This window comes from Alligator sinensis, unplaced genomic scaffold (genome assembly GCF_000455745.1).
Source record: "Alligator sinensis unplaced genomic scaffold, ASM45574v1 scaffold662_3, whole genome shotgun sequence".
NCBI lineage: Eukaryota > Metazoa > Chordata > Crocodylia > Alligatoridae > Alligator > Alligator sinensis.
In genome coordinates, this window is record NW_005842908.1 from 56,777 (window position 1) to 84,249 (window position 27,473).

Here is a 27,473-nt window from a genome sequence, read left to right on the forward strand (position 1 = left end):
GTCAGCTTTCCTGAAGTCAAGGACTTCAGTGTTGCTGACTGACTTGCCAGCTTTATGGCGGATGGTGAAGGTGATCAGCTTGTGGTCACTATCACCCAACTTCCCATTGATCACTAGGTCGCCGATTAGGTCATCCCCAGTAGCCAGTACCAGGTCAAGCAGCACTTTACCTTTCGTTGGCCTGTAAACTTCTTGAGTCAGGTAGAGGTCATCTACACATGATAGGAAACTTTGCGACTGCTTGGATTTTGCTGAGTGATCCTCCCACAAGATGTCTGAGTAGTTGAAGTCACCCATGACAGCCATGGTCCTGGAGCATGCAGCCTCAGCCAGTTCCCAGGCGAACTCCTGGTCAAGCTCTTGACTTTGGGTGGGAGGTCTGTAGTAGACTCCCACCGTTGTGTCCCCTGTGCCATGTTCCCCATGGATTTTAACCCAGAGGGTCTCAAGTCATCCACCCTGGTCACCAATATCAGCTTGCAGGGACATGTAGCTTTCCTTAACATAGAGAACTACACCCCGCCCCTTTTATCTACTCGATCTCTCCTGTACAAGGTATAGCCATCTATACCCATGGTTCAGTCATGGGTGGAGTCCCACCAGGTCTCCGTTATCCCTATGACATATTTGCATTGAGCAGGAGGATGAGCTCTTCCTGCTTATTCCCCAAGCTCCTGGCTTTTGTGTACAGGCAGGTAAGTGTCCCCTGGGGGGCTCCTTCCTTGCCCACAGATTTTACCAGGGCTGGGGCAGGGGTGGGCTCCCTTAAGTGCCTTGACTGGGATACAGTGCACATCGTGTATTTGACTTCAGCAAGGCTTTGGACAGCCCCATATGATGTCTAGCCAACACCGCCAGTTTCTTCAGAAAGATCTGCCTCCATAACTGCAAACAAAGAGTCTATTATAAATGGATTTGTGTTAGACTGGAAGGAACTTGTAAATGAGATTGCAGTAGCATTGAACCCATAACAGCAGTTCAATGAGTGTTAATGATTTTAGCACAGAGCTTCCTGTGCAAGTTGCTGATGATGCAAGGTTGGGAAAGACTGTAGAAGCACTAGCGCCTGGGAGTAGAATGAAGATGGATCTTGATGAGCTGGAAAGCTGGGCTGGGGTCAGCAGGATGAAGCTCGGTGCAGACATGCAAGGTGCTGGACTTCTGAGCCCCACCCCCCCCCGAGGTGCTAATACAGCTCGGGAGATAGCAGTGCTGCCATTCAGCCAGTTGAGAAGAACCTTGGGATTGCAATAGGTCAGAGGCATCATGCTGTAAGCATTGGCCTGTTGTGCTCCAAAAGGAGGTGAGATGACTGGAGTTCTGGGCTGCATCAACAAGGAGCATTATATGCAAGACGGAAGGGATAATGGTGCCTCCACTCAGTGCTGGTTAGTCTCGTCTAGAGTTTTGTGTACTGTTCTGGGCTCTGCATTTTAAGCAGGACATGGAGAAGCTAGAGGTGGGTGACAAATGATGAAGGCCTCAAAGCAGCTGCAGAAGGACAAGTTGAGAGAACTGGGTATGTCAAGCTTGGAGCAATGCTTGATAGTGGTCTCCTAATAGCTGAAGGACTGCCATAAAGAAAAGAGGGAGAACACCCATTTTCCATGGCTAGACAGCAAGGTGCTTGGAGTTTTGCGGTAAGGTAGGTTTGGATTGGAAATGCTTTACAGCTCTAACCGTAAAGAAGCAGTAGACAGGCTGCCCAGGGGAGTGGTAGAATTGCCATCACTGGAGGCTTTTAAGAGGTAACTGCATGTGCCTTGGACAGGGATGATCTAGGATTCGTGTCCTGCGTCTATGCAAGGGTTGGATCTAATGCCCACGGAGGTCCCTTCCAGCCCTGGGATTCTGTAGCAGCTGCTCTCAACCAGACAACTGGGAAGGCCTGGCCTGCTGTGACCAGGCATATGGAGAGGACTTCTCAGGGCAGATGGGTGGGGAGGTTGGTACTTCCTAAGTACTGGCCCTGTTGTGAGCAAGTAGATTGCCTGGCACTTATTCAGGGCTGTTTTCACTTGGGCAGGGTGAAGGCCTGACCTGTGCCTCCCTTGAGCTGAGCTGCAGGTGGGTACAGTGCAAGTCATAGCTGATAACACTGCTTCACACTTATTCCTCACCCTGAATGAAGCCAATTCTGTGTCTGACCCCTGGATCAAGGAGTTCTGAACTCAGAAAGACTGAGGGAGGGCCATCGGGCCCCACGGTTGCTATAGACCGTGCTTCTAGGGTACGATGCATCTTTTCCCTAAAGTCATGGGTTGGAAGGGATCTTGGGAGGTCCCATCTAGTCCAACCCCTTGCTCAAAGCAGGACCAGCCCCAACTAGATCATCCCAGCCAAAGTTTTGTCTACCCAGGTCTTAAACCTCCAAGGATGGAGATTCCACCACCTGTCTGGGTAGCGTCCCAGTGTTTTACTACCCTCCTAGGGAAAAAATTCTTCCTAATATCTAACCTAAACTTCCCTTGCTGCAACTTGAGACCATTGCTCCTTGTTCTGTCATCTGCCACCACTAAGAACAGTCCAGCTCCATCCTCTTCTGAATCCCACTTCAGGTAGCTGAAGGCTGCTATTAAATCCCCTCTCTTCTCTTCTCCAAACTAAATAAGCCCAGTTACCTCAGCCTCTCCTTAGAAGTTGTGTCCCAGCCCCCAAACCACTTTTTTTTGCCCTCCACTGGCCTCTCCAGTTTGTCCACATCCTTTCGATAGTGAGGGGCCCAAAACTGAACTAGGAAACTGGGAAGCTTTCTTTTTTTTTTTTTTTTTTTTTTTTTCTCTGCCTTGGATAAATTGATACTTGCCTTGATGCTTGCTCCACAGTGCAGCAGCCATTGCACTTGTACCTTGGCAGCTGAAGGAGTCTGGCTTAATAGCTCCTTACTCTTTACTCCAGAAGCATTAGTGATTACCTCCTTTGTGTTCCACTAACACTTACAAGGGCAATTTTGCTGTGCTAGCTGTCCCTGGCCTTACCTCCTAATCCACAGCCCTGGAGACTTTTTAAAGCTCTCTTCAAAAATCCTAGACTTGCCTTCAGCACAATGTAGGGTTTTGGAGGGGGAGTGAGCTGAAGACTAAGCTGAAAATTTTTTTTTTTTATTCATTCTGCTTTTCAGAAAATGAGGTGTTCCTTTTATGCAGGGGTGTTGGGTGAGAGAATAGTGCATGTGCCTGCAGAGCACACTGGAGATGCAGGAAGGACTTTCTCCTCTCATCTTTGTGCTGGGAAAGTGGTGTGCTAGGAAGACTGCAAGTGTTCAGGGGGCTTTGGCAGAACAAAAGTAGCCTAAGGTGGGGGACAGGATAATATTAGTTCTTTCCTCCAGCAGCTTCTCTAGAGACCATTGATTGATTGCACTGGAACAGGTTACCCAGAGAGGCTATGGACCTTAGGGGTTTAAGACCTGGGTAGACAAAGCCTTGGGTGGGATGATCTAGTTGAGGCTGGTCTTGCTTTGAGCAGGGAGTTGGCCTAGATGACCTCCTGAGGTCCCTTCCAACCCATGACTTTCAGGGAAAAGATGCGTTGTATCCCAAGAAGCACGATCTATGGCAACAATGGGGCCTGATTTGCACCCCTGCCCCCACCTCCATCTTTCTGAGTTGGGAACTCCTTGCTCCAGGGGTCAGACAGAATTGGCTTCATTTGCGGTGAGGAATAAGTGTGAAGCAGTATTATCAGCCTATGATTTGTGCTGTGTCTGTCTCCTACACAGAGGAGAAGTAAAAGCACTAACTCCCTCGTGGCCTGCTTGACAGTGAGCTGTTGTGGACCCTGCTGTCACCGTTTGACCAATCCCAGGGGTTTGCCAGGGGAGCTGCTCTTCTCTGCAGCCTGCCCCTTCCAGCATGGGCATTCTCGGTGCTCAAGCCTGCCCACACCCTGCAGACCCAGCCCATTCCAGCTCTGCAAGCAGCTGTCCTCTCCTGCCACAACGGCTGTGTCTGGATCTTGCCAGCACTTCTGTTTCACCCCCCCCCCCCCCCCCCCCCAACAAGAGCCAGGGCTTGGGATTGAGAGCCAGAATGGGGAGGGTGCTCCTTGTGGGGTTTGTCTCTCTCTGCAAAGCGGGGTTTATGCCCAGGAAGGGCCCAGGGTATGTCCCACTACCCAGCTTGGGCAGCCCTCTCTGGTCTGTGGTGCTATTGCTAGGTCCCAAACCCAAATGCCTACTTGGGCTTAGGCATCATCACTTGGGGAATGCCACAGAGCATCTCAAGCCCTGCCCCCCTTCCCACCCCCAAATGTGCCCACAGGGAGCACAGCACAGCTGATGGGATGAGGCCAGAACATGGGGGGGGGGGGGGGGGGGACTGTGACCCTGTGTTGTGTTGTGGTTTTTCTTTTTGTTGTTGTTTTTGGTGGGGTGCTTAATGGACCTGATTTCTTGCAGGAGGGGTTCTTGGCACTTCAGCCTTTTGAGGGGCATCTGCTTTGATGCCCAACTCCATGATTTGCCTCCCAACAGCACAGGGGCTTGGCTATGGGAGGTGGCTGCAATGAGATGGGCCTCAGCTTGTCCACCAGGCCTGCAGGGCGTTCTGGTGACCAGAGTACCATATTTATCCACATGCACCTTTCTTTCAAAACCAACCATCAGAAATGGGGACTTCATTCTGCATTGTCAAAACAAGCCTATTTATTTGCACCCATGCCTTATGGGGTGCAAATTAAATAAGGTATCCCTCTTCTTTCTGTCCCCCCTGCCCCAGGAGGACAGGGAGACACTTTCCACAACCCTCTGGGAAATGCTGCTGGCGTGACAAGGAGTCGTGGTGGTGGTGACGACATCCTTGACATCAACAAAGGTGGGCAACTGCTTGCTTGCATCGGAGTCTGTGAGTGCTAGGAGCTAGGCTGACCCATGCCCTGCTCTGCTTTGTGGCTGATACTGCTGTAGGTGGCAGGGCCGCTTACCTGGCTGCCATGGAACCTGGTACTCCTGTAGCTAGGCTCCCAGCCTCAGATGGCACCCTAGCAGTAGTGGCCCATTCCCCAGCAGCAGTTGCGGGGTCAGGTTGTGGTGGGGATGGGCCCACCACAGGGCCAGACCTGCCTAGAAGGTACCTGCCATGGTGGCTGACACTGGTCCCTAAGCCTCATGCCATGGGATCACTTGAGGAAGACTAAGCCTGGCTGCAGCTGTGAAGTGGCTTGAGCTCCTCCTGCCAATGCTAGGCTGAAATTTTCCCTCTCATCTGAAGGACCCTGGATGGGATCCTTTTTCCCTTGGTCCTGAAGGTTTGTTGGGGATGAGCAGTGGCCTAAAGACCAGTCGGGGAAGGATGGGAGTAGTGCCCAGGTATGGCAACAGGCAGTGGCTGATAGGCTGCTCTGAGGCCTGTTGGGTGGCTTCTGGGTGCCCAATGTACAGACCCTGCTGTCTCCTGCCTGGAAAGGGAGGCAGGTGAAGTGCCCAGGTTACCCTGAATGACATTGACTCTTGTGTTCCCAGACCTTGTCCCCCAAGAGGCCCCAGAGAGCAGCTTTCTGATGGAGGGTGACATTGTCAAGATGGTGAGTGCAAGGTGCCAGGGTAGGAACAAACCAGCCATGCCCCACACTTTCAGGGAGAGCCCAGGGTTTGTACCAGTGAGGCATTTCTATAGGACACATACCTGCATCCAGTGCTGTGCCACAAAGGGCCTGGAGGAGGGCAGGGGCAGAGGCTCAGAGCCCTCCTGATTCTACTAGCTCAAGGCCGTCCTGGCCACCACTGTCTGACGAGGAGGGCTGTGCCATGGGCAGGCACAAAGCAGACTGGGCTACTCCCAGCATTCTGGCTTCCACACTGCCCATCACAACAGCTAGGACTATTTCAAGAACAGCTATTTAGCCTTGTGCCTGTCCAGCTCATGCAGAGTGTGGGACTGCAAAGGTGCAATCTGCCATATTAAAGGTGTGGATGCAATGAATCATCTTCACCAAGTCCCAGAACACAAGAGCCAGGGGACACCCACTGAAATTAGCAGGAGAGGCTTAAAGCACTTTGTCATGTTGGTTTTTTAGCACGCAACTAACTTGTGGAACTCATTCCCACAGGAGGCTTGTAAAGGCAGATTATAGCCAGGTTCAAAAAGAAACTAAATTTATAGGCAATAGGTCTATTAACAGAAGAGTTGGAAACTTTTTCCTCTAGCATATCTAAATGGATGATTTGGGGTGGGGGGAGGGGTTCTGATTACTCTAGATGAACCTTTCTCAATGCTCTCCCTTCAAAGCATCCACTCCTGCATCCATTGGTGACAGGATGCTGGGCCATCTAGACAGTTGGTTTGTCCCAGCATGGCATTGCTCTCCCTCCCTCTTTTTTTTTTCCCCCCCAATTATGCTATCAGCAATCTCATAATTAGCTGCTGATATTCACATGCTTATTTATGTGCAGATGATTCCAACAACAGACCTTAACTTGTCCTTCCTAGAGCTTGGGGCACAAGCTGTCAGTACATTAGGGTGCTATAGAGACCTGCTCACTGCAGGAGGGCTTACCCTAGCAAGAAACTGGCTTGCATTGATTTAAGTGCCTTTTAAACATGGGGTAGAGCTGCCCCAAGGAGAACATGTGCTGAAATGAGCCAGGGTGTTACATCAATGCAAATCTTGGCAGATGGATTATACTGTATATAGCAAGCAGTGACTCCTGGATCTTAATGTTTATACCATGGGTGCTATGAGTCCTGGGCAGAGGACCATGCCAAACCTGAAACCTGCCCCAAGTCAGTCCCCACTTCCATGGGTGCTGGTAAAGGCCTTGTGATCAGGGAGGTGAATGAATGAGCCTGCAGGACCTATGCAGGGACCCAGGTGACCTATACTGCAGATGTGCCCCTGGGTTGTTGCTGCTCGGGGTGCTGGTGCGACTTGCATTAGCATGAACACCGCATGGGTGGGGGAGAGGGGGGCATGGTGAACTCCAGCAGGCAGTAGTGGTGGTGGGAGCGTGGTGCTGGTAAGCGGGAAGCTCCGGCAGGCAGCTGCAGCACTGGCGGCAGCAGTGGAGGGGGGATGGCACACCAGTGGCGGTGGCAGCCAGTGGCAATTGTGGGCCACCCACAGACATCGATGGCAGTATTGGTGGCACCTTTTTGTAGGGGGTGCACTGCCATGCTTGGGGGGGTGGGGTGCATGTGCACCTGCATGCACCCCCTACATGTTTGCCAATGTACATTGGCAACAATACTCTGGCATGCATCAACTGATGCATCTCAAGCAAAACTAAGGAAATTATTCTCCCACTCTACTTGGTATTGGTAAAGCTGCAGCTGGAGTACTGTGTCCAGTACTGGGTGCACACTTCAAGAAGGATGTGGAGAAGCTTGGGAGAGTCCAGAGAAGAGCCACTTGTATGGCTTCCTCTTCAGGCCTCTAATCATGCGAGGAAAGGCTAACAGATATGGGACTTCTCAGCCTAGAAAAGAGAAGACTTTTGGGGGTGGGTAGAGGGAATTTGGTGGCAGCTTACAAATATATCCAGGGCAAGCACTAGGGTCTAGGTGAACAACTATTCACCAAAGTGCCCCAGGGGAAAACCAGGAGCAATGGTCATAAACTCCTAGAAGGTTTCAGATTTAGATATAAGAAAAAATTTCTTCACAATGTGTGGATAGACTACCAGCAGGGGTGGTGTAGGCACCTACCCCAGAGATGTTCAAAAAGAGACTGGGCACAAACCTTGCTGGGGTTATTTGACCCCAGCAGTCTTTCCTGCCCAGAGCAGGGGGGCTGGACCCAATGATCTCACAAGGCCCCTTCCAGTCCTAAACATCTGTGATGTGAGCGTAGCTGCAATCTCACAGCTCTTGTCCCTGCCTACTGCTGCCACTTACCCTGGTGCCCAGTGCCACTTTTTTTATTTTTGGTTTGTTTTGGGGGGGTTTTGTTTTCTGTTGCCAGCAGCAATTGGCAATGTAAATTTTGGCAGCAAAGGTAGGCGCTGTAGTAAGGGATTGCACTTCTTCCACAGGGGAGGGGAGGAAGTAGAAAAGGCTGGGGTGGGGGTTATCCTGGCCTTGGGCAAAATGCAGTCTCTTTTGTAGTCTAGATCTTGCCCTTGGGTCATAGGCTGCTGAGCACTCCTAGAAGACCTCTTCTGTGAGGGTCTGGAACTAGCAGATACCTCTTGAACGGGGAAATCTGATAGGATTCCAATAGCAATCGCCCAACATGCTTGCTGTCTCCTTCAGGGCCATTCCAGAGCACTGTCGGTGGTGAGCCCGAGGTGGTTAAAGAGGAAAGGGGTCGTCAGGATTCCCTACATCCTGTCTCACGTGTATGGTAGGTGCTGACTCTGGGTCAGTGGCCTTCTCTCTTGGGTGCCCAAACCCATGTATGAGTGACCAAAGATGTCTGAAGACCCCCCCCAAAGGGACTCCTGGTTCCTTGGAGAAGGGTACAGAGGATGCCAGGCTGAACTGACAAGAAGATGGCTTCTTTGTCACTTGAGGGGTGTTCTATGCCCACCTTGGCCTGCTTTGCTTCACAGCCCATCAGCTATGTGGTGATGGGGCAGGAGGTGTCTTAAATGCCAGCTAGCCACTTTCTGGGGAGCAAGGTCAGTGGTACCATGTGGGCCAAGGTTCTGGAATCTGCCAGCAAGAGGCTGTGGAGTGACTGCTGAGGGATCCCATTTCTCCCCCTGCCCAGATGCAGCCAGCATGGCAGTCATCCAGGAGGCCTTTGCAGACTTTGCCCGTTTCACCTGTGTCAAGTTTGTGCCACGGTCATACCAGAAGGACTTCATCTCTATCCTGCCTGTGGCTGGGTGAGTCCTGGGCAGGGGCAGCTGGTGCATCCCTGCCCTCCAGGCTTGGAGGTGGAAGCAAGGTCCCCCAGTTGGCTTCCCACTGATTTGATGTGTTCTCATTCTTGCAAGCTCCCAGGGCTCAAAGCTACTACCTAAGCAGGCCCTGTTATAGATCCCCCATGCTGACTAGCCCCTTGGGGGAAACCTCTGTGCATTCTTTACTCCATGGTGCAGAACTGAGCCTGCCAGACTCCCATCCCAGGCAGCAGAGATCAAACCATACTGCTCAAACACCCGCTTCCATAGTTGCAAGGACTGGAACACTGGACCATTTGCACCTGGTGCGGGCTTCCTTCTGCTGAGCAGTGATGGGCTCTGCACCAGTGACTGAAGGAGCACAGGATACTCCTAGCCCAGTTTGACACCTTTCCTTCCCTGCCCCCCTCGCTTGTGGTCTCTGACCAATGTGGCCAAGTTCTAGATGCAGGTCCAGAGCAAAGTCATGCAGTACCCACCCCTGAATAAGCTATGTCCAGCACCAGTCTTGATCTCAGCTGCCCTGTGAACTGCCATCTGTTCCCTGATGGATGTACCTTTTGGGCCATGATGGGGGTCACAATCCAGCAGCATCTCAGAGGAGCATGAGGTTGGCTTCTGGCACTCAGTACTCCTAACAACTTCTACTGATGGTGGAAGGGGAGATGGCAACATGTTCTGCATTGGAGATGCTTGGCAGCTGCCCTGGTAGTTTTGAAGGGGGTAGTTGCCACCAACTTAATCTGGGCATGTTCTGGCCATTGGTCCAACATCTGACCAGAGACGGGGCTTGGTACCTATGGCACAGTCCCTGTCTGAATGCAACTTGAGGTAGAGCTTGGCCCCACCCCAACGTGGCTGAAGATAGATGTGTTCCTATAGTGACCTCCTGAGCTATCCCTGGCATGAAAATGGCTGCCCAGCCTGAAGCTGTGCCCCCTCTTCCCCCTCCCCCAAATGAGTGCTGCCTCCTGGTTTGTCCAGGTGTTTCTCCAGTGTGGGCCGTGCCGGTGGGATGCAGGTGGTTTCGCTGGACCCTGCTTGCCTCCAGAGAGGGAAAGGAGTAGCACTACATGAGCTCATGCACGTGGTAGGTTTCTGGCACGAGCACTCCCGAGCTGACCGGGACAAGTACATCAAGATCTCCTGGAATGACATCTTGACTGGTGAGTCCTCTCTACTCATTCCACTGTTCTGGGCTGGCTCTACGGAGGTCACGGAAGCTGGGAGAGGGATGGAGGGAGTGCTTTTTCTAAAGTTCCTGTTCTGCTGACCAACTTCCCTAATGGGGTTAGGTGTTGCTGGTCACCTTGGGCTCCTTCGGTTTGGATGGTCCATGTGCATCATGTCAGGATACAGTCTGATGCTGTGACTCTGAGACTGTCTAAGAAATTGCGGACTTCATTTCTCAGTACCAAGCTTGGCCAGGGTTGTCCATACAACAAACCTAGATACTAGCATCCATGGCCAACTGGTACATGGTACTAACTGGGTCAATTTTCAGGCATGAAAACTAACCTGAAAGCCCAGTACAAAGTACTGAGGGTTCCAAGACCCCTCTTTACACAGCAATCAAAACCAACTTCATGTTTGCAGCAGATATGTCCTAGTTGTCCTCAATTACTAAAACATTGAGGCAACATCTTCCACAACCTACTTCTTGCCAGTTAATGCAATCTTCCCATAAGGTAGGGACACCTGTGGCCAGGTTACTCTGACCTCTGTTTTCATGTCTTGCACTAATCTTGCCAACTAACTGTAGCTGGCTTTGGAATCTCCTCTAAAACTGAGCTACTTTTTCAGCATTTCTGTGCAAGCCACATGTATACATATGGCTTGCACAGAAATACTGGAAAAGTAGCTCAGTTTTAGAGGAAATTCCAAAGCCAGCTACAGTTTATACCTAGTTCTGTATTCATTGGTGCCTATTTCTGTTTGCACTATTAGTGAGGCCTCTGACTCTTTTGAATGTGCATGGGTCAGTGGCTGCATTTAATCCTGTTTTCTAGCAAGGCCTACAGCTTCTGTCTCCTAAAGCCTTTTGGAAGCGGCACAACCCAGCCCACCCCCACCACTCCTGAGTCAGTGGGCTGCTTAGTGCCAAAACCCCACTCAAAGCAAAAAAGCAGGTTTCCTGCTGCTATCCCGCTTGTCAAGATGTCATGAAGGTATGGCCAGACATGTCCTACTCTTCAGAACTAAAAGAACCTGCTTCTTCCAACTACTACACTTTAAATGTGTTGCCCCAACAAAGGGCAAGTGACATCTGAGGCAGGAATGAGCAGTTCTTGCTCTTGCCTTGCAGGATTTGAAGTCAATTTCATGAAAGCATGGACTACCAACATGCTGGTGGGCTATGACTACTCCTCCATCCTGCACTATGGCAGGTGAGTGCAGCCCTGGGCTAGGAACTGTTGCAGACAGGTGACCTGGTGCTTGCAGATCTCTGCTCCACATGCCAGCCAGTTTCTTGTTGACTATCTTCTAGGTATGCCTTCAGCAGGACGGGCTGGCCCACCATCACACCACTTGCTGATCCCCACATGGCACTGGGCCAGAGGCACTATCTGAGCCATTCGGACATAGCCAGGGTTAATAGGCTGTACAAGTGTTCTCAGACGGGGATGGAACTCGGTAAGGAGCACATGAATGCTCCTGCTTGGTGCTTGTCTTGCTCTTTGATTTGATACTAGAGACTGGAGATCAGCCTGCTTCTAGGAAGGGAGAAGGGCCTGCCCAGGGGAACCACTAACCCTGGGGCAGGGGAGGTAGAGCCTCAAAACAGTGACTTGTGGAAGGGCAGTGCATGCTGGAACTTGAAATCTGGATGCAGGTAACTCGCATGTTCTTGCATACCACATGCCCCCAGATAAGATGCACCTCTTTTCCTATAGCATACCCTCAAAGACTCTTTTTCCAGTCATAGTTGACTGTCTTCTGGGATGCCACATTCCCTGGACACTTTCCAGGACTACTTACTCCTATGGTACAGTCTGAATGAGGCAGCAGGACCTCTCTGGTGTAGGATGGCAACAAAGCTAGGCCCCAAACCCTTGCAAGGCCAGTAGCAAGACTGTTACTATTTGGCATGAAGAAGAAAAGAAATAAGAGGTGGGGGAGGGGAGGAATTGCCTACTATAAGCTCCTGTGTATGTGTAGATTCTTTCCTCCACCCCATAAGCATCCTCAAGATACTGCAGACTGTAGGAGGTAACTCCCTTACCCTGAGCCAGTTCAATCATGCACCATCTGTAGTGCTCAGCTAGTAGCTACTGTGGCTGTGAGAGGGTTATGCTTTCTGGGACTAGAGACGAGCAGCAGCCATTTGAGCACAGTGCTTCTATTTCAGCAAAGAGAAATCAGCTTCCACACTTAAGCACCTCTAACTCTGGAGGGCTAGCTTGATTTGATTTAGGGGGGGAACTGGGCATGTGAGTAAATATGGTAATCCCACAGAAAAAGGATACCAGTCCATTCGGGTAAGCTGGTTGGCATGGGTAAGACCTTGATGACTTTAAATACTGAAGATATTCTATAGGCTTGTTTCATCTGTGACCATAGGCAGCTTGGAGGGGGGGTCTGTCTACTCCACAACACCCTTTCTGTCTGTTTAGAGACCTCCACTGCCCGTGCCTTGTCAGAGACTACAGCAGTGTCCCATCCAGGTGACTTGGACTCCTGCCTAACAGAACGTGAAAGCAAAATCAAGGCCTCCTCTCCAGGAACACACCCTGTTGGAACAGCCCAACAAGCAGCCTCCAACTGCCCCAGAGCAGGGACAGTAGTGCCCTCAGCCCAGACCATGCTGGAAGGTGAAGAACCCAGTGTTTCTCAGTTTCCTGCAGGTAGCCTTCCACTGACCACCTTACCCAGTGAAGGAAGCATGAAATCTGTGGAACCAATAGTGCAGGTGACCACGGAGATGGGATTTGCAGATGCCAGCACAGAACAGAGAGTGGAGAGAGATTCTGTCTCTGAAACAACATCACTCTTGGGAACAGAAGCCCTTGAGGAGCGGGGTCCTACTGAGCCCTCCTTGCTGGAGGGCAAAACGCATCCTGAAGTTATGAGCCACTATGTGGAGGCATCTGGCAAACTCGATACCACTAGAGGCCATACCGAAACTCCCCCTGGGGAGCTGGGACTCCTGGAACTGACTTCTCCTGGACTAGCTGCTGCTGAGATCGGAGAAGCCTGGCTGCATACGATGGGAAGAAGAGATGTCTCCCCATTCCTGGGGTCAGTGGTCCACCTGCTGTCCAACCTGCCCTCCCTGCCCATCCCAACATGGACTTCATCTCTAGAGCCAGAGTCTGGTATGAAGCCACCTACTGAGCTGGCTGCAACAGACTCCACAGCCCCCCTTGGAGAGGGGGAGGGTGAAAAATGGACCACCAGCCTAGCCAGTAATAAGCCTACAACTGCCCCGGCAAGGTCTTCCTTGTATGAAAAGGAGAGCAACTCTTGGATGGCTTCCACCCAGGAGACCTTGGGGGTCTCTCATGATGAGATGAGAACAACCCCAAAAGGTCATGGCCAAGATATGGCTGCCAGTGGCAGGTTAGAGATGGCCATGCCTGTGAGCTCGCAGGCCACTGCACTAGTGTTCTCTGAGTCCTGGGCTGCTAATCCAACTGAGATGGGAGTTGAGGGTGCCTTTGCTCTACAGGAGAAGGGCCCGAGCTTGCTTTCAGGAGGACCCAAGTACCTCCAAGTTGGTATTTCAGAGACTCGCACAGAGCTGGGACTGGTGGAAACCACTAAGACTAGCATGTACCACCACACTTCTCCTACTCAACCAGGCATGTTCTCTCCAGGGATGAATATGGAAGCCACCATGTCTTTCTCAGATCCTGCCACCTCCCTGGTGGCACGGCTATCCCGAGCATCTGACCGAACTGAGATGAGGGTGCAAGACTCTGTAAGTAACCATGGCAATAAAACAGGGCTGACCCGATCTGTGCCCCTTCCCATTGTAGGTAGGGGACCATCTTCCACCTTGCTCTCCCCACAGGGTTCCAAGAGCCCCAGAACAGCCTTGAATGTGGGGACTGCAGAAGGTGCAAGCTCTGCTGTTCAGTTGGCTGTCTCCTCTGCCAGCAGATGGCGTGAGCTGAAGGAGAAGAAAGCTGGACTTTTCCGTCGGAAGAAAAGAGAACAAATGTACACTCTTGCTTCCCTCCTGGCACCTTCTACAGCAACAGAACCCAAATACACAACAACTCTGACAAGAGAATTGTCAGCCTGGGGAGCTTCAGTGGTTCAGGCTGCCCATCCTGGTGAGCTGGGAACTGAAGCGGGTCTACCTGAGCAGAAGAGGCTTCAGAATGTCTCCAGACCAGCCACTACCTTAGCAGTGACCAGTGCTACAGAGCAAGCAACTCCTGTCAAAGTCATGCTGTCTCTGGAGTCCTCTGCTAATGTGCTGGAGTGGGGAATGGAGGTGGATGAAGGCATTACCAGGATGAGAGGTGGACAAGCTGCCCCTTCAGAGCCTGCCCCAAAGACTGAGCTGGGGCCTGTTATAAGAACCTTTGTGCCAAGGGTGCTTGAGAAATGGACCCTGGTCTGTGAGGAAGAGGCAAGTAGTCAAGTCCCAACCACCAACACACAAGCTCCTGTAGCCACTATCAAGAAGCCTTTTCTGGACATGAGACCCTGCTATGGTGGGCCCCCTGCCAAGCAAACCTTGCCACTGCTTTTGGCTTCACTGCCCCGAGCTCCTGGCCCACAAGAACTGGGAACTGAAACCACAAAAGGCCAAAGCCCATGTGCATGGAGCAGACCTGGGAGAGGTTATGGACATGACCCTGTAGCAGTGGGGGCTGTAGGCCTTCATGGAGATGCTATGGAGAGGGCTTCCCCAGGGTCTCTGGCAGGGTATGCAGAGGTAGTCACCGCCACCACCACCACTCACAGGCAGGTGGATGCTGGGGAGACTCCATCCTTCTTGGCAGTATTAACTGGGATTGCTAAAATGGAAACCACTGTGGCATCTTCTGTGCTTCCTCTGGAGGCTCTTGTGGCCCAACATCACCTTGCACCAGTGTCACTAGCCCTACCCCATGGTTCCTCTATGCTGGCAGAGGGGAGCAGCAGGCCATCAGCTAAAACTGCTGAGACTGTGAATGGTGCAGCTCACAGGTGCAAGAAGACCTGGAGCACAGCCTTTGCTGGGGCAGAGGCCCAAAGGCCCGTAGGGTGGCCTCGGCTGAGTAGAACAAGCATAGCAGAGCCTTGCCAAGCTGTGCCAAAAGAACAGATGCAGAACAGCCCAAAAGATGTCCCTACTTCTCAAAGTGACCCTAGAAAGAAGGGCTATTTCCATGCACCCACTCCACAGGCCTGGCCTCCTCAAGGGGTTTGGCACTCCCAGTCTACAGTCTCCACAGCATTCGGAGGGTTTCCATTTCGGCTCATGACCTCCACACCTGAGACCTGGCCTGCAGGCTCTTCAGTGGTGGGACTTGGACCCCTTGTTCCTGGAAGCCCAGGGCATGGTATTCCAGTGTCTCATGGAGGGCTGAGACGTGGCCTACCTTCTACAGAGCAGCACCAGACTCCCTTGGAGATGCGGTCCCTCACAGCCACCCCCAGCCTGGCAAACAAATGGCTGACCCTGCAAGCCCTGACAAATGGCAGGAAAGCTACTCCCAACCCCCCAGGAATTGCTCGGCCCATCTTGAGTACTGAGGGGGCACATGACAAGGCTGGAACCCCACTGGAACCAATGGTGCAGGAGCAGAGCAGCGCTGGGGCTCCTGGGGGACCAGTCATACTGCGCTTCAGATCCAGGAGGCCTCTACTGACTCCACAGGGAAGGCTGATCACTTTGGCACCTGCCAGCCATTCAGATGCCACTGCTCTCTCCATAGCACCTGCTCCACTCTGGCCTTCTACAGCTGCACCTGCAGGAGGCATGTCCCTTGCTGTTTCCCTACCTTGGCATCTGCCTGGCCCTGCTGATGCTATGCCCAGCATCCCACAGGTGGTGGCAACCCCAGGGCTGCCCCTGTGGCAGGGCTGCAACTTTGAGCAGAGCCTGTGTGGCTGGTGGCAAAGTGTGAAGGATGACCGGGACTGGGTTCTTGTCTGGCAGAGCCTGTCGGCTGGGGCCAGCGACCACAGTAGATCTGACCCCTCATGCAGTCCCTCTTGGGGTAAGTCCTGCCTCCATGAGAGCCCCTAGCCATGCCCTGCTTGACTGGACCCAAAATCTTCTGGCCCAGGGAGCCAACACCCCATTGCCAGGGTCTCTACCCCAGAAGTGGCTATCTACCCCCTGCAGGCAGGGACACCAGGCTTGCAGCTCTATCCTGGGATGAGCTTGCTGGCAGCCAGGGGCTCTTGCCTTGGAGGCTGCGCAGGTTGGGGCACAGAGGGGAAGGGACCCAGGAGTCCTAGAAACATTCCCTACTGCTTCTCCCTCTTAACACTTGGTTTTCCTGAGGACCCCAGGCCTGAGCCACAGACACTAAGCATCTCCCAGGCTTCTCTGCATCATAGACCTGGGATGCACATCTTTTATTGCAACCCTCAGTGCATAGTCGTCTTTCCTACAGGTGGCTTCCTCTCCCTTAAGGCTCCCTTCATCCACTGGGCCCCTGGCAAGATGGCTGCTGTCATCAGCCCCACTTTCCATGGGATTGGATGCATCTTCTTCTGGTACTGCCCCATGGGCTGTGGCATGAGTAAGCTGCAACCACAGGTTGATCCTGCGATTTTTGAGAGCTTGGGTGGGCGAGGTGTCCAGCATGGCTATGGGGCCCATGTTCCCCTCCTCCCTTGGAGGGGAGCATGTACTGGCCAGGGCTATAGTTGTCAGGGTTCTAATGACCAAGGTGCTTCCCATCCTAGACCTTGCCACCAAACCAAGCCTCTGCCCAGGCCTAGGGTCTGGGCCAAAGAGCACAGAGCTCCAGGGTGCAGCTGACTCATGTGGGTGGGCCAGTAACAGCCCAGCTAGGAGTACCTGGCTCTCTGAGCTACAGCCTGGCTCTGCTCTGCTGGCAGTCCTGGGTGGCATGGGTGCCCACAGCCATGTCTCCTGTGGCACTAAGCCTGTTCTTGTTCCTCCCTTGGTAGGCACAATAAATGTCTATCTCCAGTATGAAGGCTCCCCTGCCTGGCACAGGGTCTGGTCAGCCAAGGGGCAGCAGAGCACTGGCTGGCAGCGCATGACCATGGAGACCTTCAGGATGCAGAGACTGCAGGTGAAACCCTTAGGGCTTAGCCTAAAGCTCTGAGCCCCTGAAGACCCCCCCCCCCTTCCTCTTAAAGTGGGCACCTGGCTTTTGGGAAGATGCTTGATGCCCCCCCAGGGGTACAAGGACTTGCCTAGAACATGCTTGGAGCTGAAGGGTAGACCCAGAAGTTCTCCTGTCCCACTTGTGTTCCCCTGTGGGTGAAGAAGATGTGGGGCTGGCAGCCAGCTGTGAAGGGTGTGTGTGTGTGTGTCTGCCAGAACCTTGATGCTGGGCTCTGTCTCCTACAGGTGGTGCTAGAAGGTGTCCTGGGCCCAGATGCAGGCAGTGTGGTCCACATTGATGATGTTGCCATCTGTGGAGCCCTGTGCTTGGCAACCTGTGCTAGGCAGCTCCAGCTTTGTACCAGCCCAAACTAGTAACAACCTTTTACAATGCAATGTGTGCTGCAGCCTTGTATGTTCATGCTGGATGGGATGAGCGAAGGCTGAGCCCTGTTCCTGTTGGGTTGTAATGCTTGGAGACCTGGAAGCCAGGACTTCTGGGTTCCCTGCTAGGTCTAGCCTTGGGCAGAGACTTGGTGGAAGGGCATCAGGGGCTGGGGCTGGTCTAGGGCTAATTGGAGCCTGCAGTGGTGTGGAAGTGGGGCCTGGCTTAAAGCAGGGGTTGACCCTTATGTACCTGTCCTGTAGGGCAATTGAGTACGGACGTGGCATCCAGGTCTCCTCCAGTACCAGCCAGCCACTTGTGGAATGGGTGGATTATCCTGGTCAGAGCAGGGTTGGGGATCAGTTCTGAAATCTATCCCTGCCCCTGGGGGAGGTGGCATGGAGGGGGCTGGGAGCCTGGACTCCTGGGGTCACTCAAGCCAGTTCACCCTGACTGGACCCAGTGCCTGAAAGGCACAGAGTAGAACCAGCTTCTGTGCATGGATCTGCATTCACAGCCATTCCCACCTGGCTCCTATTGACCTTGGCTATGGGCAGAGCACCCTGGCCTCCAGTCCTAGTTGAGAGGGCTCAAGCCCAGAGCAGAGAGCCATAGAGCACCAGAAATGAGCAGGGGAGAAGCTGAGTGTGATGGTCTCCTCAAGCACTCAGGCCCTCTGTACAAAGGCAAGGAGAGAATCCCTCCAGCTGTCACGTTCCAGAGCCTGCCCCTGCCTCAGTCACTGCAGCCTATGAGGCAGGGCTCTGTACAGCTGGCTTACCCCATGCAGGCCTGTCCCTCACGGAGTGAAGCAGGGTCCCATGAAGGAGCAGCCACACTGCTGGGGTAATGCATGTGCCCAAGATGGGAGCACTGAGCTCTGGGACAGCTGGGGTAGGCACCTCCCCTTGAAGGACTAGACTCTGACACCTGAAAGTTGCTGTGACTTGGTATGAACTTTTAAGCTTGTAGGAAGGCAGATTCTGCTGGGGAAGGGAGTTTGGGGGGTGGGGATGTTCTGGCCATGGTGAGAAGTGCCCACTAGCTCTTCTGGTAGGGACTAGGGGACAGGGCAGCAAGGTGTAACTGAGAGTCTCTTTCCTCATTCTCCCTGCTGCTTCCACCCCAGTGCCATAGACTGGGAATGGGACCTTCTAGTCCAGTGTTGGGATTTCTTGGGGGGAGGAGGGTGTTCCCAACCAGGGTGCTGTAGCTCTGTGGGGTACCATAGGATCCTCTTAAGAGTGCCCTATAGTGCTAGTACAGTGAGACAAGCAAATGCCTACTCTGGATTCATCATGTGAACCAAGTGACTTCCAATAGGAATTTTTGTCCAAAATCCCCTCCTGCACTGTTGGGGTATATCCATTCTCTGCCACACATGAATAGTTCTACAATTTTTCTGTAGTCAAGAAAGTGAAACAAAGAACTGCCTATTATTATCCTCCTCTGCCTCCTGACTGAGAATCACTGGTCTGGTGTAGCCAGCCTGCTCCACCACTGCTTCTTTCTAGGTGGGTCTGTTCCAAAGGCCCAGAGTCCTTCCAGTCTGTGGTCCATGCCTCATCCTTGGTGTCTCAGAAGGGCTGAAGTTGTCTGTGGAGCAACCTGCCCACCAGGAGGTGGTCTTACCCCACTTGGAACCAACTGGGGGTGATGTGCCTGTGTCCATGTCCCTGTATAATTCATTATCAGGTATCCAGGTTTTCCCACTTTCCCCTAGAAAAACAGGAGAAAAGGCAAATTTCCCTTTATCTGAAGAAAAACAATGGTTTCTCATTTTAACAGATAAACAGGTGGATTTTGCACTTCTTGCAAAGAGCGCTCTGCAGGCTGGCAGAGCTCCAGCCTGCAAGGGCCTGGGGCAAGTGGGAAGAGGGCAGTCTGGCAGGGGGTACTGTGTGCACATGCACACATACGCATGCACAAGGCCACTAAGCAGCCTGGAGAGCAGCTCCTGCAGGTAAGTCTGGCAAGGGTGGGATTGAGGCCTCCATAGGGAGAGGAGGAGTTGAGCAGGGGGTCAGTACATGGGGGGCCTGGGGCTGGAATGCATGGCTGCAGTGGATGGGGCCTCAGGCAGCTTGAACTGGGGGGGAGCTGGTTCCTTGCCAGTGCATGCAGTCCCAGAGGAGCAGGAGGGTATGTGCCACCACGCCACCCCCCGCCCCCGACCTATGTATGGTGGCAGATGCGGGCTGCCTGCTGCAGGCTTGGACTCCCCAGCCCAGTGGTGGGACCCAGGGTGGCAGGACAGAGCAGGCCCAGATAGGGAAGCTTTTTCCTGCTGCAAGCCCCGTGGTCACCCAGCAGCAATGAGGGTGGCAGTGCAGAGTGAGGGGCACTATCAGGGTTCAGAGGGCTGTGGGCAGGGAGTGAGGGGCCAGGAAGAGTTCCCTGTGTGCTTCCCCTCCCTAGGCAATGCTGTCAGGCTCTTTACTTCTGGAACTTCCCCTTAAGTATTGGGTATTGGTTGCAGCCCAGGCCGAGGACTATGGTGTGTGCCAATTGTGGTGGCTGACCGGCTGCTGGGCTCTGGCCGGGAGCCCAGAATGTCAGGCGGGTACTTATGACCGATGAAGCGGAATTGGGCACAGATGGGTATTGGTAACGAATGGATTGTTTACTTACACTGCTGATGGTTACAGTGCAGGATGAAACCTGACTTAGATTACAGTTGTAACAGGTACAGGATTCGTTAGGTCGGTCTGCAGAGGTGTACGGGCCAGCAGTCGTCGGTTTACGTCTAAATTTGGGTCGGTGACGGGGAGTTCTTGTCGGGTGATCAGTCCTCCAAGTTGCCTCTGAGATGTATACAGAGTTCGCACTCTCTCACGTGCTCAGAGTTCTCCAACTTGGGTGGAAACTGCTCTTAACTTATATGGCTAGCAAGCTAATCGCCACAAGAATAATTTAGGATCAGCCAATAATAGTGTGCATATTTGCATATGAATGGCGGGAAATTTTTCTAAGCTGTAATTTTCCACTACTGTAGCACTTGGTTACTGGGTTCAGGCATAGCAGAATTTTCCACCATGACCTAGTTACTGCCACCAGAATGATTGACAGCAAAACTGTGCCATATGTATCAAACCAATGGAATTCTCCTCTATGCTATAGGCATCTAATTAATGGGTTCTGACACCAATGCTCCTGCAGGGAATAAACTTGGAGGTTCCTGACTGGAGGGCCTTGCCCCTCTGCTCAAGGTCATAGTCCTAGAAAATGAGGGTTGGAAGGAGCCTCAGGAGATCATCTAGTCCAAACCCCTGTGCCAAGCAGGACCATTCCCAACTATGTTACTGCAGTCAAGACTGTCTACCTGGATCTTAAAACACTAAGGATGGAAACTTCCACAACCTGCCTGAGTAACTTGTTCCAACTACCCTCCACATAAGACCTAGCCTAAACTTCCCTTGCTGCAACTGGAGACCCGTGCTCCATGTTCTGCCCCCTGCCACCACTGAGACTGGTCTAGCTCCATCCTCTTTGAAACCACCTTCAGATAGTTGAAGGCTGCTATTAAATCTCCAACTTAAATGTCCCCTGCTGCAGTGTGAGGCTTTTGTCCTGTCCCCTACAGCCACAGAGAAGCCCATGTCTCTTCTCTATAATTGCCCTTACTATCTAATTGCTAATCTGGTTATTTTGAAGGCTATTATCAATTTCCCTCCTTGGTCTCCTTCTCCAGGCTCTCTGTCTGTCCTTGTAGATCTTGCCTCTCATCACTTTCATTGCTCTGCATTGGACTGTAATCTGTTCTCACCCTTCTTGAAATGTGGGACCTCACCAGTGCTGACTAGAGTAGACTTGATTTTTTTTTTTTTCCCAATCTTTTTTTTTTTTCCCCCCATTTTGTAGACCCCATTCAACTTTTGTAGGTGTGTACCCCTTTGAATTGTAAATGTGGGTATTCACATACTTCTGATTGACCATAGTTAGCTTTTTTTGTAGACCCCTTTTAGACATGGTCTGTTGTGCCCCCCCCCCCTCCACTTTGCGAACTCCACAGAATCACTTTCCTTGGTTTGCAAGTAACATTCCTGTTAACACCACCTAGGATGCTGTTGACTTTTTAGCAACAGGAGTGTGTTTCTGGCTTGTATTCGGCTTCTGATGCACTTCTAACCCCCAAGTCTTCTTCCTCCTGCCAAAGGATCTCTGCGCAGCTGAAGATGGTTCTGGACAGTCCCAGCTTTGCACTTATCCATAATCCAGCTTTGAGTCACAAACCCAGATGTCCACATATAAGGAATAGGGCACTTCTGCCCTTGTACTCAGTTGCCTGCAAGACCAGCTTCTAGTTACAGGGTTAGCTTGCCTGTCTTCAGCACATGGGTCAGTCTCCCAGAGAACTAAGAATGGTTTTTCAAGTAGCTGTTATTGACAGGCAATCCATACTCAGAGGCAGGTGTTTGCAGGGGCGCCTTAGGTTCTGGTGCCATCGTGTGGCCACTTCACTGCCTGCCTTACTAATTCTGCCTCCCAGTAAAACCATCGTGTTGCAGCCTGGAGAAAAGTGCACTTAAGCCTGTGGCCTGTCTCTCTTCTCTTCCAGCTGCAGGAGCTGAGGCAACAGATGGTATTCCTCCACCTTGTGAGCCTTGCTGTTCAGGCTCTAGGATGGGGTCAGCAACCCCTGGCACACATGCCAGGCATGACATGTGAGGCCATTTTTCCTTGGCATGCATTGGGGCTGGGCTGGGGGGCAAGGGGCACAAGCGGGGCATCCTGCCACATAGCCCTTGCCCTTGTTTTGTTTTTCTGGCATGCCAGCACTCTGGCACCTTCCAAAGTAGGCATTGTGTGGGGGGAGGTTTTGGCACTCTGGCCAAAAAAATGTTGCCTACCCCTGCTCTGGGGCCATGTCTTTACTAGTGCTTTGATGCACTCATGAGTGCTCTTAGGCCTGACCTCCCCTGCTCTCCCTGGCCTGATGGTGTATTAGCCTGTGCCCAAATCCTGAGGGCAAGTCCTGCCTTAGATAAATATTCTTCTGGATGCAGCATGGGTCTGTCTGCCAAAATCTGGGGGAAGGGGCCACAGGGTGCATGTAGGTCTCCAGGTGTCTGGAGATGGGGAAGAGTAGAGCAAACAACACCAGGGTTGTCTCTTCCCCATGCCCTGACCTGTGGAGATAAATGGACAAAAGATGCTGCATGGCACATGAGATGAGTGCTATGCCACTCAGCCCAGCCCCAGCCTCATACCAGCTTGGCCTCAAAAGCAAAGGTCAGTTGAGTGCCCCTCTGTACCTTCCCACTCTCGGTTCCTTCCTCACTCTCTTCTGTCTCCCACACCCCTGCACCAGTAGGGTGCTTTATTGTGGTACTGTATTGGGCCAGGCTGTACAGCCCCCAGCTGGGAGCTGTGCTATATGCATGCAGAATGCCTCTGCCAGCTGTGACTGGTCCAGGGCCTGGGGATGGACAACTAACAAGCACCTAAGACTTGTATGTGCTGGCTTAAGCCAGCACATACCCTGCACAGGAAGGGTGTCTCTCTCCTCTGCAAACCTGGCTATAGGGGGAGAGAGAGAGGAAGATAGGCACTTGTGTCTTTATGTTGAGAAATGCAGGCCTTTTTATAGTTCAGGTACACTTAGCTCTGCCTGGGCATCTGGCTCGGAGGCATGTGGCCTGATCTGGCCATCTGCCTCCCAGCTCAGATATGCCATCAGCCAGGCTGAATTACGTGCTTCCCTTCCTGGCAGCTGACTACTTGGGGATACCCATAGGCCATACCCCACTCCCACCTCCACCTCTCATCTGAAGCTCTCATAGCCCAGCCTGCAGCAATACCTGTTACAGTGTGAGGCATCAGGCTGTGCCCACCCTGAGCCCATCTAGTCAGCAGATGGGATGAGGTGGGGGTGGGCTGTAGCAAGGTCCAGTGTCACATCCACTGCAAGGAAGGGGAGACATCTCAGTCGGAGAGCACAGATGCACACAATGCTCAGACCAATTTAAAGCAGATGTATACAAATATACAACAGTGGTTCTCGACCTCTCTCTTCTTTGGCAGACCACCTGAAAATTGCTGAGGGTCTCAGTGGACCACTTTAAACCTTTTTTGTTCTACAAATCAAAGTGCACAACCCATATCTTACTATTGGTAGTCTTACCTTTCTAATGCATTGGCTGTGCCTGTCTTTTTGAGCAAAGTTCTGGGAAGTTGGGTGTAATGTTTGTCAGCTTTAGCCTTGGGTCACATTTCTGCGGACCATACTTTTGAGAACCCCTGGTATAGAACATTTGGGCCTATTAAAGCCGTCTGGAAAAGCTCAAAAGTGTCCCTGGAAAATCCAGTGCTGTTGTGCCCTATTTCAGTGTTATGCATAGACACCAGTGTGGTGCGTGTTGTTTTGTTTTTAATACATGTGTTCTGGGGGGGGACCTTTTCTAACTAAAGTGCCCAGAGGGTCACATGCATTAGTGCCCTTGTGCTGAAAAATGGCAGCAGGGATGCTTTACCAAAGCTTGTTCAATAAGCTTTAGTTAAATGCCCCTCCCACCACCATTTTTCAGCATGGGGATGCTGATGCACATGACACTGGAGTCTGCTGGAGCGCAGTAATTGCCATGCTCCAGCAGACTCAATTAATTGAGTCTGCTCCAACGCGCTGTAATTACAGCACATTGGAGCAGCCTCCTTGCAAGTGTATAGGAGCTGCAAATGTTCCATGACCTGGATTTGGTCAGGGGGTTGCTCAGAGGCCAGATGCTCTAGGGGTTAGCTTCTTGGCACTGTGGGAAGAGGAGGTCAGGATCTGAGCCCTCCCAGCATTGGGTGAGGCAGGTATAGCAGAAACGGAAGTTACAGCAGATAGACATGGGGGACTAGAAGTAGTCCAGGCAGATGGGACAGGTCACTTCTTCCTTCAGACTGCAGGCGAGAGGCCACAGCTGCTTCTCCAGGTAGAAAGAGGGGTAGCCAGTGGGATCTGAGAGATCTGCTAGGTAGACTGGGTACCCTGCTTTGAGGGGAGCATTGCCTGCTGGGGCTGGAGGAAGACATGGCAAGGCTGACATGGGGTCCATTAGTCAGGGGGGAGGAAGGTACAAGGACAGCATCCACTATGTTATCCCAGGGTGTGGTCCATGCAAGCAAATGATGCACTCTGTTTTTGGGTAGGCCTAAGAAGGAAAAAAGATCTTACCCATACTCCAAGGTAAGTCCCTGGGGGTGGGCTCTCCAAGTCTGGGGCTGCATGCTGGGGCCTGATCTGGAGTGCCAGACTGGGGCTGTGGCCTGACCCCGTGTGCAGGGCCATGTCGGCCAGCCAGGAGTAGGGAAGTCCTCCAGTGGGTTCTGAGATTTGGCAGTGGGGATCCATCTCTTTTTGCATATAATGTGCACCCAGATTCCCTCCCGCTGCTTTTGGGGGGGAAATCTATTTGTTTTATGTGTGGAAAATATGGTATTTCCCTGCACCAATACCCCAATCCTAAATCTAGGGTCAGGTAACCCCAGACTTCTACCTAGTCTTTTAGTGCTCCTGGCCTCTGCCCCTGCTCTTCCCTGCCTTGTCGGGAGGAGGGGGTGGGGAGAGACCAGCCAGAATTGCCTGGATTACACTCGCTCACCCCCAGTACATGGCTCTGCCAGCTGTGCCATCCCCAGGGTGGGGCCCCGTTCCATGCCATGGGCTGCAGATTGGCTCCCCCATGGAACTGCACCCACACCCTTCTGTCCTAGCTGTTGCACCTGAGTGAGGCGGGACCTGGGGCTGAGGTGGAAGAAGGTGAGCCCAGATCTGGTGCAGCAGCCTGGGCTGCTTGCCAGGTGCTTCCCTGCATGGGACAGTCTCCCCCCTCACCCCACAGCTACCATCCTCCCCAGAGTTACAGGCTTGTTACAACTGACCGAGCTGGTCTGTGGAGACCCCTCCCCAGACCCCTGGAGTCCTATGCAGCCCTTAGAACATGCTGGGAGCTCTTTCCCCAGCTCTGACTCATGCTTGCATACTAGAGCTACAGGAAAAGGTTGCCGGAAGGACTGATTTCCTCCCCCTCGACCCTGCTCCCTTTGAAGGACCTTGCCCAGCCAGTGTATGGGAAGGTGGTGTGGAGAAGTGGGCCTCAGTGGGGCCCAGTTTGCCATCAGCAGTACTACAGTAAGGGAGAGACAAGCACGTTGACCGCCCCGGGCACTAAAACAAAGGGGCACCAACAGGTGCTGCCCAACTGGAGCATGGGACAGAGCTGTGAGCAGCTCAGTGGGTGGGGTGGTTCCCACTACTGCATATGCCCCCCAGATCTGTGTGCAGGGCAAGGGTGGGCTGCTACTGCAGGCTTGTCTTGTGCGCCAAACTTCCTTGCTACAGCACCGGCCATCAGCCCTCCCAAGGGTGATGCACTGGTGGGTAAAATCCTTGCAGTAGGTCCAGCTAGAGACCTACTAGTTCCCGGAAGAGTTGCAGTCCCTGGGCTTGTTACCAAATAGTTCAGACTTTAAAAGGCTGGGGTTGTCACTTCACCCTGAGGCAGGATGGTGACCTCTGGCAGGGTGAGGAGCAACAGTGGCAGCTATCCCTAGTGTGGCTATTTGTTTGAGCAGGAGCTTGAGCTGAGGGGATACAAATGCACATGAAACCCCCTAAATTTGAACCCAGCCTTTGTTACTACCAACCAGTGCCTGACGGAGGGACACAGGGGTGACTTAACCAGGGTGCTGTAGAAGAACTGCCTACGTTCTTACAGCAGAAGAATTGCTCTTATGTTTCCACTTGTTTGACAAGTGAAAGCAAAGAGCTGGGATTTTTCTGAAGGGAGTCTGAGGAATGGAAATGGAGTCTGACAAAGGCAGGAGCCACAGAGCTAGTCAATCACTCCTTCTGCATAGGCTGTGGATACGGTCAGTGACTGACAGACCACATTGACCAGTGAAGGCTACAGACCTAACAAAAGCCTGAGTTATGAATGACATGTGCTTTAGCTGGTGTACAATCAATAATTAAACAGCTTGCATTCAAGTCACAATCACACTCTGGAAAAGCAGAATATGAATCTGTTTATCAAGCCACTAATAGTAGACGAGGCCAAGAAGGAGTAACTGCTTTTTGGAAGAATGTGTAGCAGCACCTCAAGGCAGCAACTGATGTTTTGCCTTCTGACAACTGAGCTCTATGTCATCAACTATAATCCTACTGCAGTAATAACATGTCTTTGTTACCAGTTGTCAGCCTTGGCCACTTTCAGTAGACTCATGCTAAGTTGCAGAAGTGGGCTAGAGCAGGCCGCACATCCTGTAGATGTTAAAACTTTGCAGAGTTAAAACTGGCCTAGTTGGCAAAATAAACCAGCTGGAGTGTGACAAGTTGTATTCCCGGATAGGATGACTTCTCTCTCCCACACTCGCTCCCAGAGCTGCACCTTTTGCATGAGCTCAGACCCCAGCTAATTAGCATCTTCCAAGTCCACGGAAAAACTGATTTGTTCCAGTTCCCAAAGTCTCAGTGAAATGAAAGAAATGTAAATAAAACCAATGAGAATATGTATTTAAATAAGCCATAGAGAGGCTTCCAGGGAAGACTTCTGCAAAGTGAAGATAACCTGCATGCTAGCTTCCTCTTCCCCTGCAGTGTAAGTACTAGGAGGTTGGGTTACAGACCTGTCTCTTACTCCCACGCGAGCCAGATAAAAAAACAATTCGGGAACGGAGGATTGCTGGGAAATGTGACTGCATCTGGATTTGGTGTACTAAAGGGTTAATCGTCAAGGAATTTGCAACTCTCCCTTAATTTGTGTCTAAACTGGCAAAAGAGTCTGGCTGGTCCTGCCTCCGGCACCAGGTTGCTGGTGACCCCTGCGCCCGGCTGGCCTCCGCGCTGCGCCCCTCCCGCCGCGCGGCAGCCACGGACCCGCGGGGGGCCGGGCACGCCGCGGGGGGTGCCGGGGTGCGTTTTCCCAAGCGGCTTTCCTGAATTTAAAATAACTGTACCCCCCAAAACGCCCCCTCGCCCCCCACCTTGCCCAGGAAGGACTGTCAACACAGTCTGGTTTTGAAGACTTCGAAGACAAGGGCGCAGCCCTCGGGGTGGGCTGTAGCGGCCC

General features: G+C 52.4%; 2 protein-coding genes across 4 annotated transcripts in view; both read left to right on the plus strand.

The window, feature by feature from the left end:
• Positions 1 to 17,429, plus strand: part of LOC102371087 — a 21,681-nt gene extending 4,252 nt beyond the window's left edge. Inside the window, exons 2-12 of one of the 3 annotated variants that reach the window (XM_025192263.1) lie at positions 4,719 to 4,814; positions 5,462 to 5,523; positions 8,190 to 8,280; positions 8,650 to 8,767; positions 9,770 to 9,951; positions 11,091 to 11,172; positions 11,274 to 11,419; positions 12,400 to 15,945; positions 16,348 to 16,476; positions 16,871 to 16,998; positions 17,280 to 17,429. In XM_025192263.1, coding sequence (XP_025048048.1) covers positions 4,719 to 4,814; positions 5,462 to 5,523; positions 8,190 to 8,280; positions 8,650 to 8,767; positions 9,770 to 9,951; positions 11,091 to 11,172; positions 11,274 to 11,419; positions 12,400 to 15,945; positions 16,348 to 16,476; positions 16,871 to 16,998; positions 17,280 to 17,408 — 4,709 coding nt within the window. In that variant the 3' untranslated portion in view covers positions 17,409 to 17,429. The remainder of the gene's footprint in view (positions 1 to 4,718; positions 4,815 to 5,461; positions 5,524 to 8,189; positions 8,281 to 8,649; positions 8,768 to 9,769; positions 9,952 to 11,090; positions 11,173 to 11,273; positions 11,420 to 12,399; positions 15,946 to 16,347; positions 16,477 to 16,870; positions 16,999 to 17,279) is intronic. The other 2 variants (XM_006036030.1, XM_014525891.1) reach the window with 2 other exon arrangements.
• Positions 17,430 to 19,363: 1,934 nt separating this feature from the next.
• The window catches only part of LOC102370503 (NACHT, LRR and PYD domains-containing protein 12-like), a 39,614-nt gene continuing 31,504 nt past the window's right edge, over positions 19,364 to 27,473 (plus strand). The window contains exon 1 of the mRNA XM_006036028.3: positions 19,364 to 19,381. The gene's annotated coding sequence lies outside the window, so the exon portion shown is untranslated. The remainder of the gene's footprint in view (positions 19,382 to 27,473) is intronic.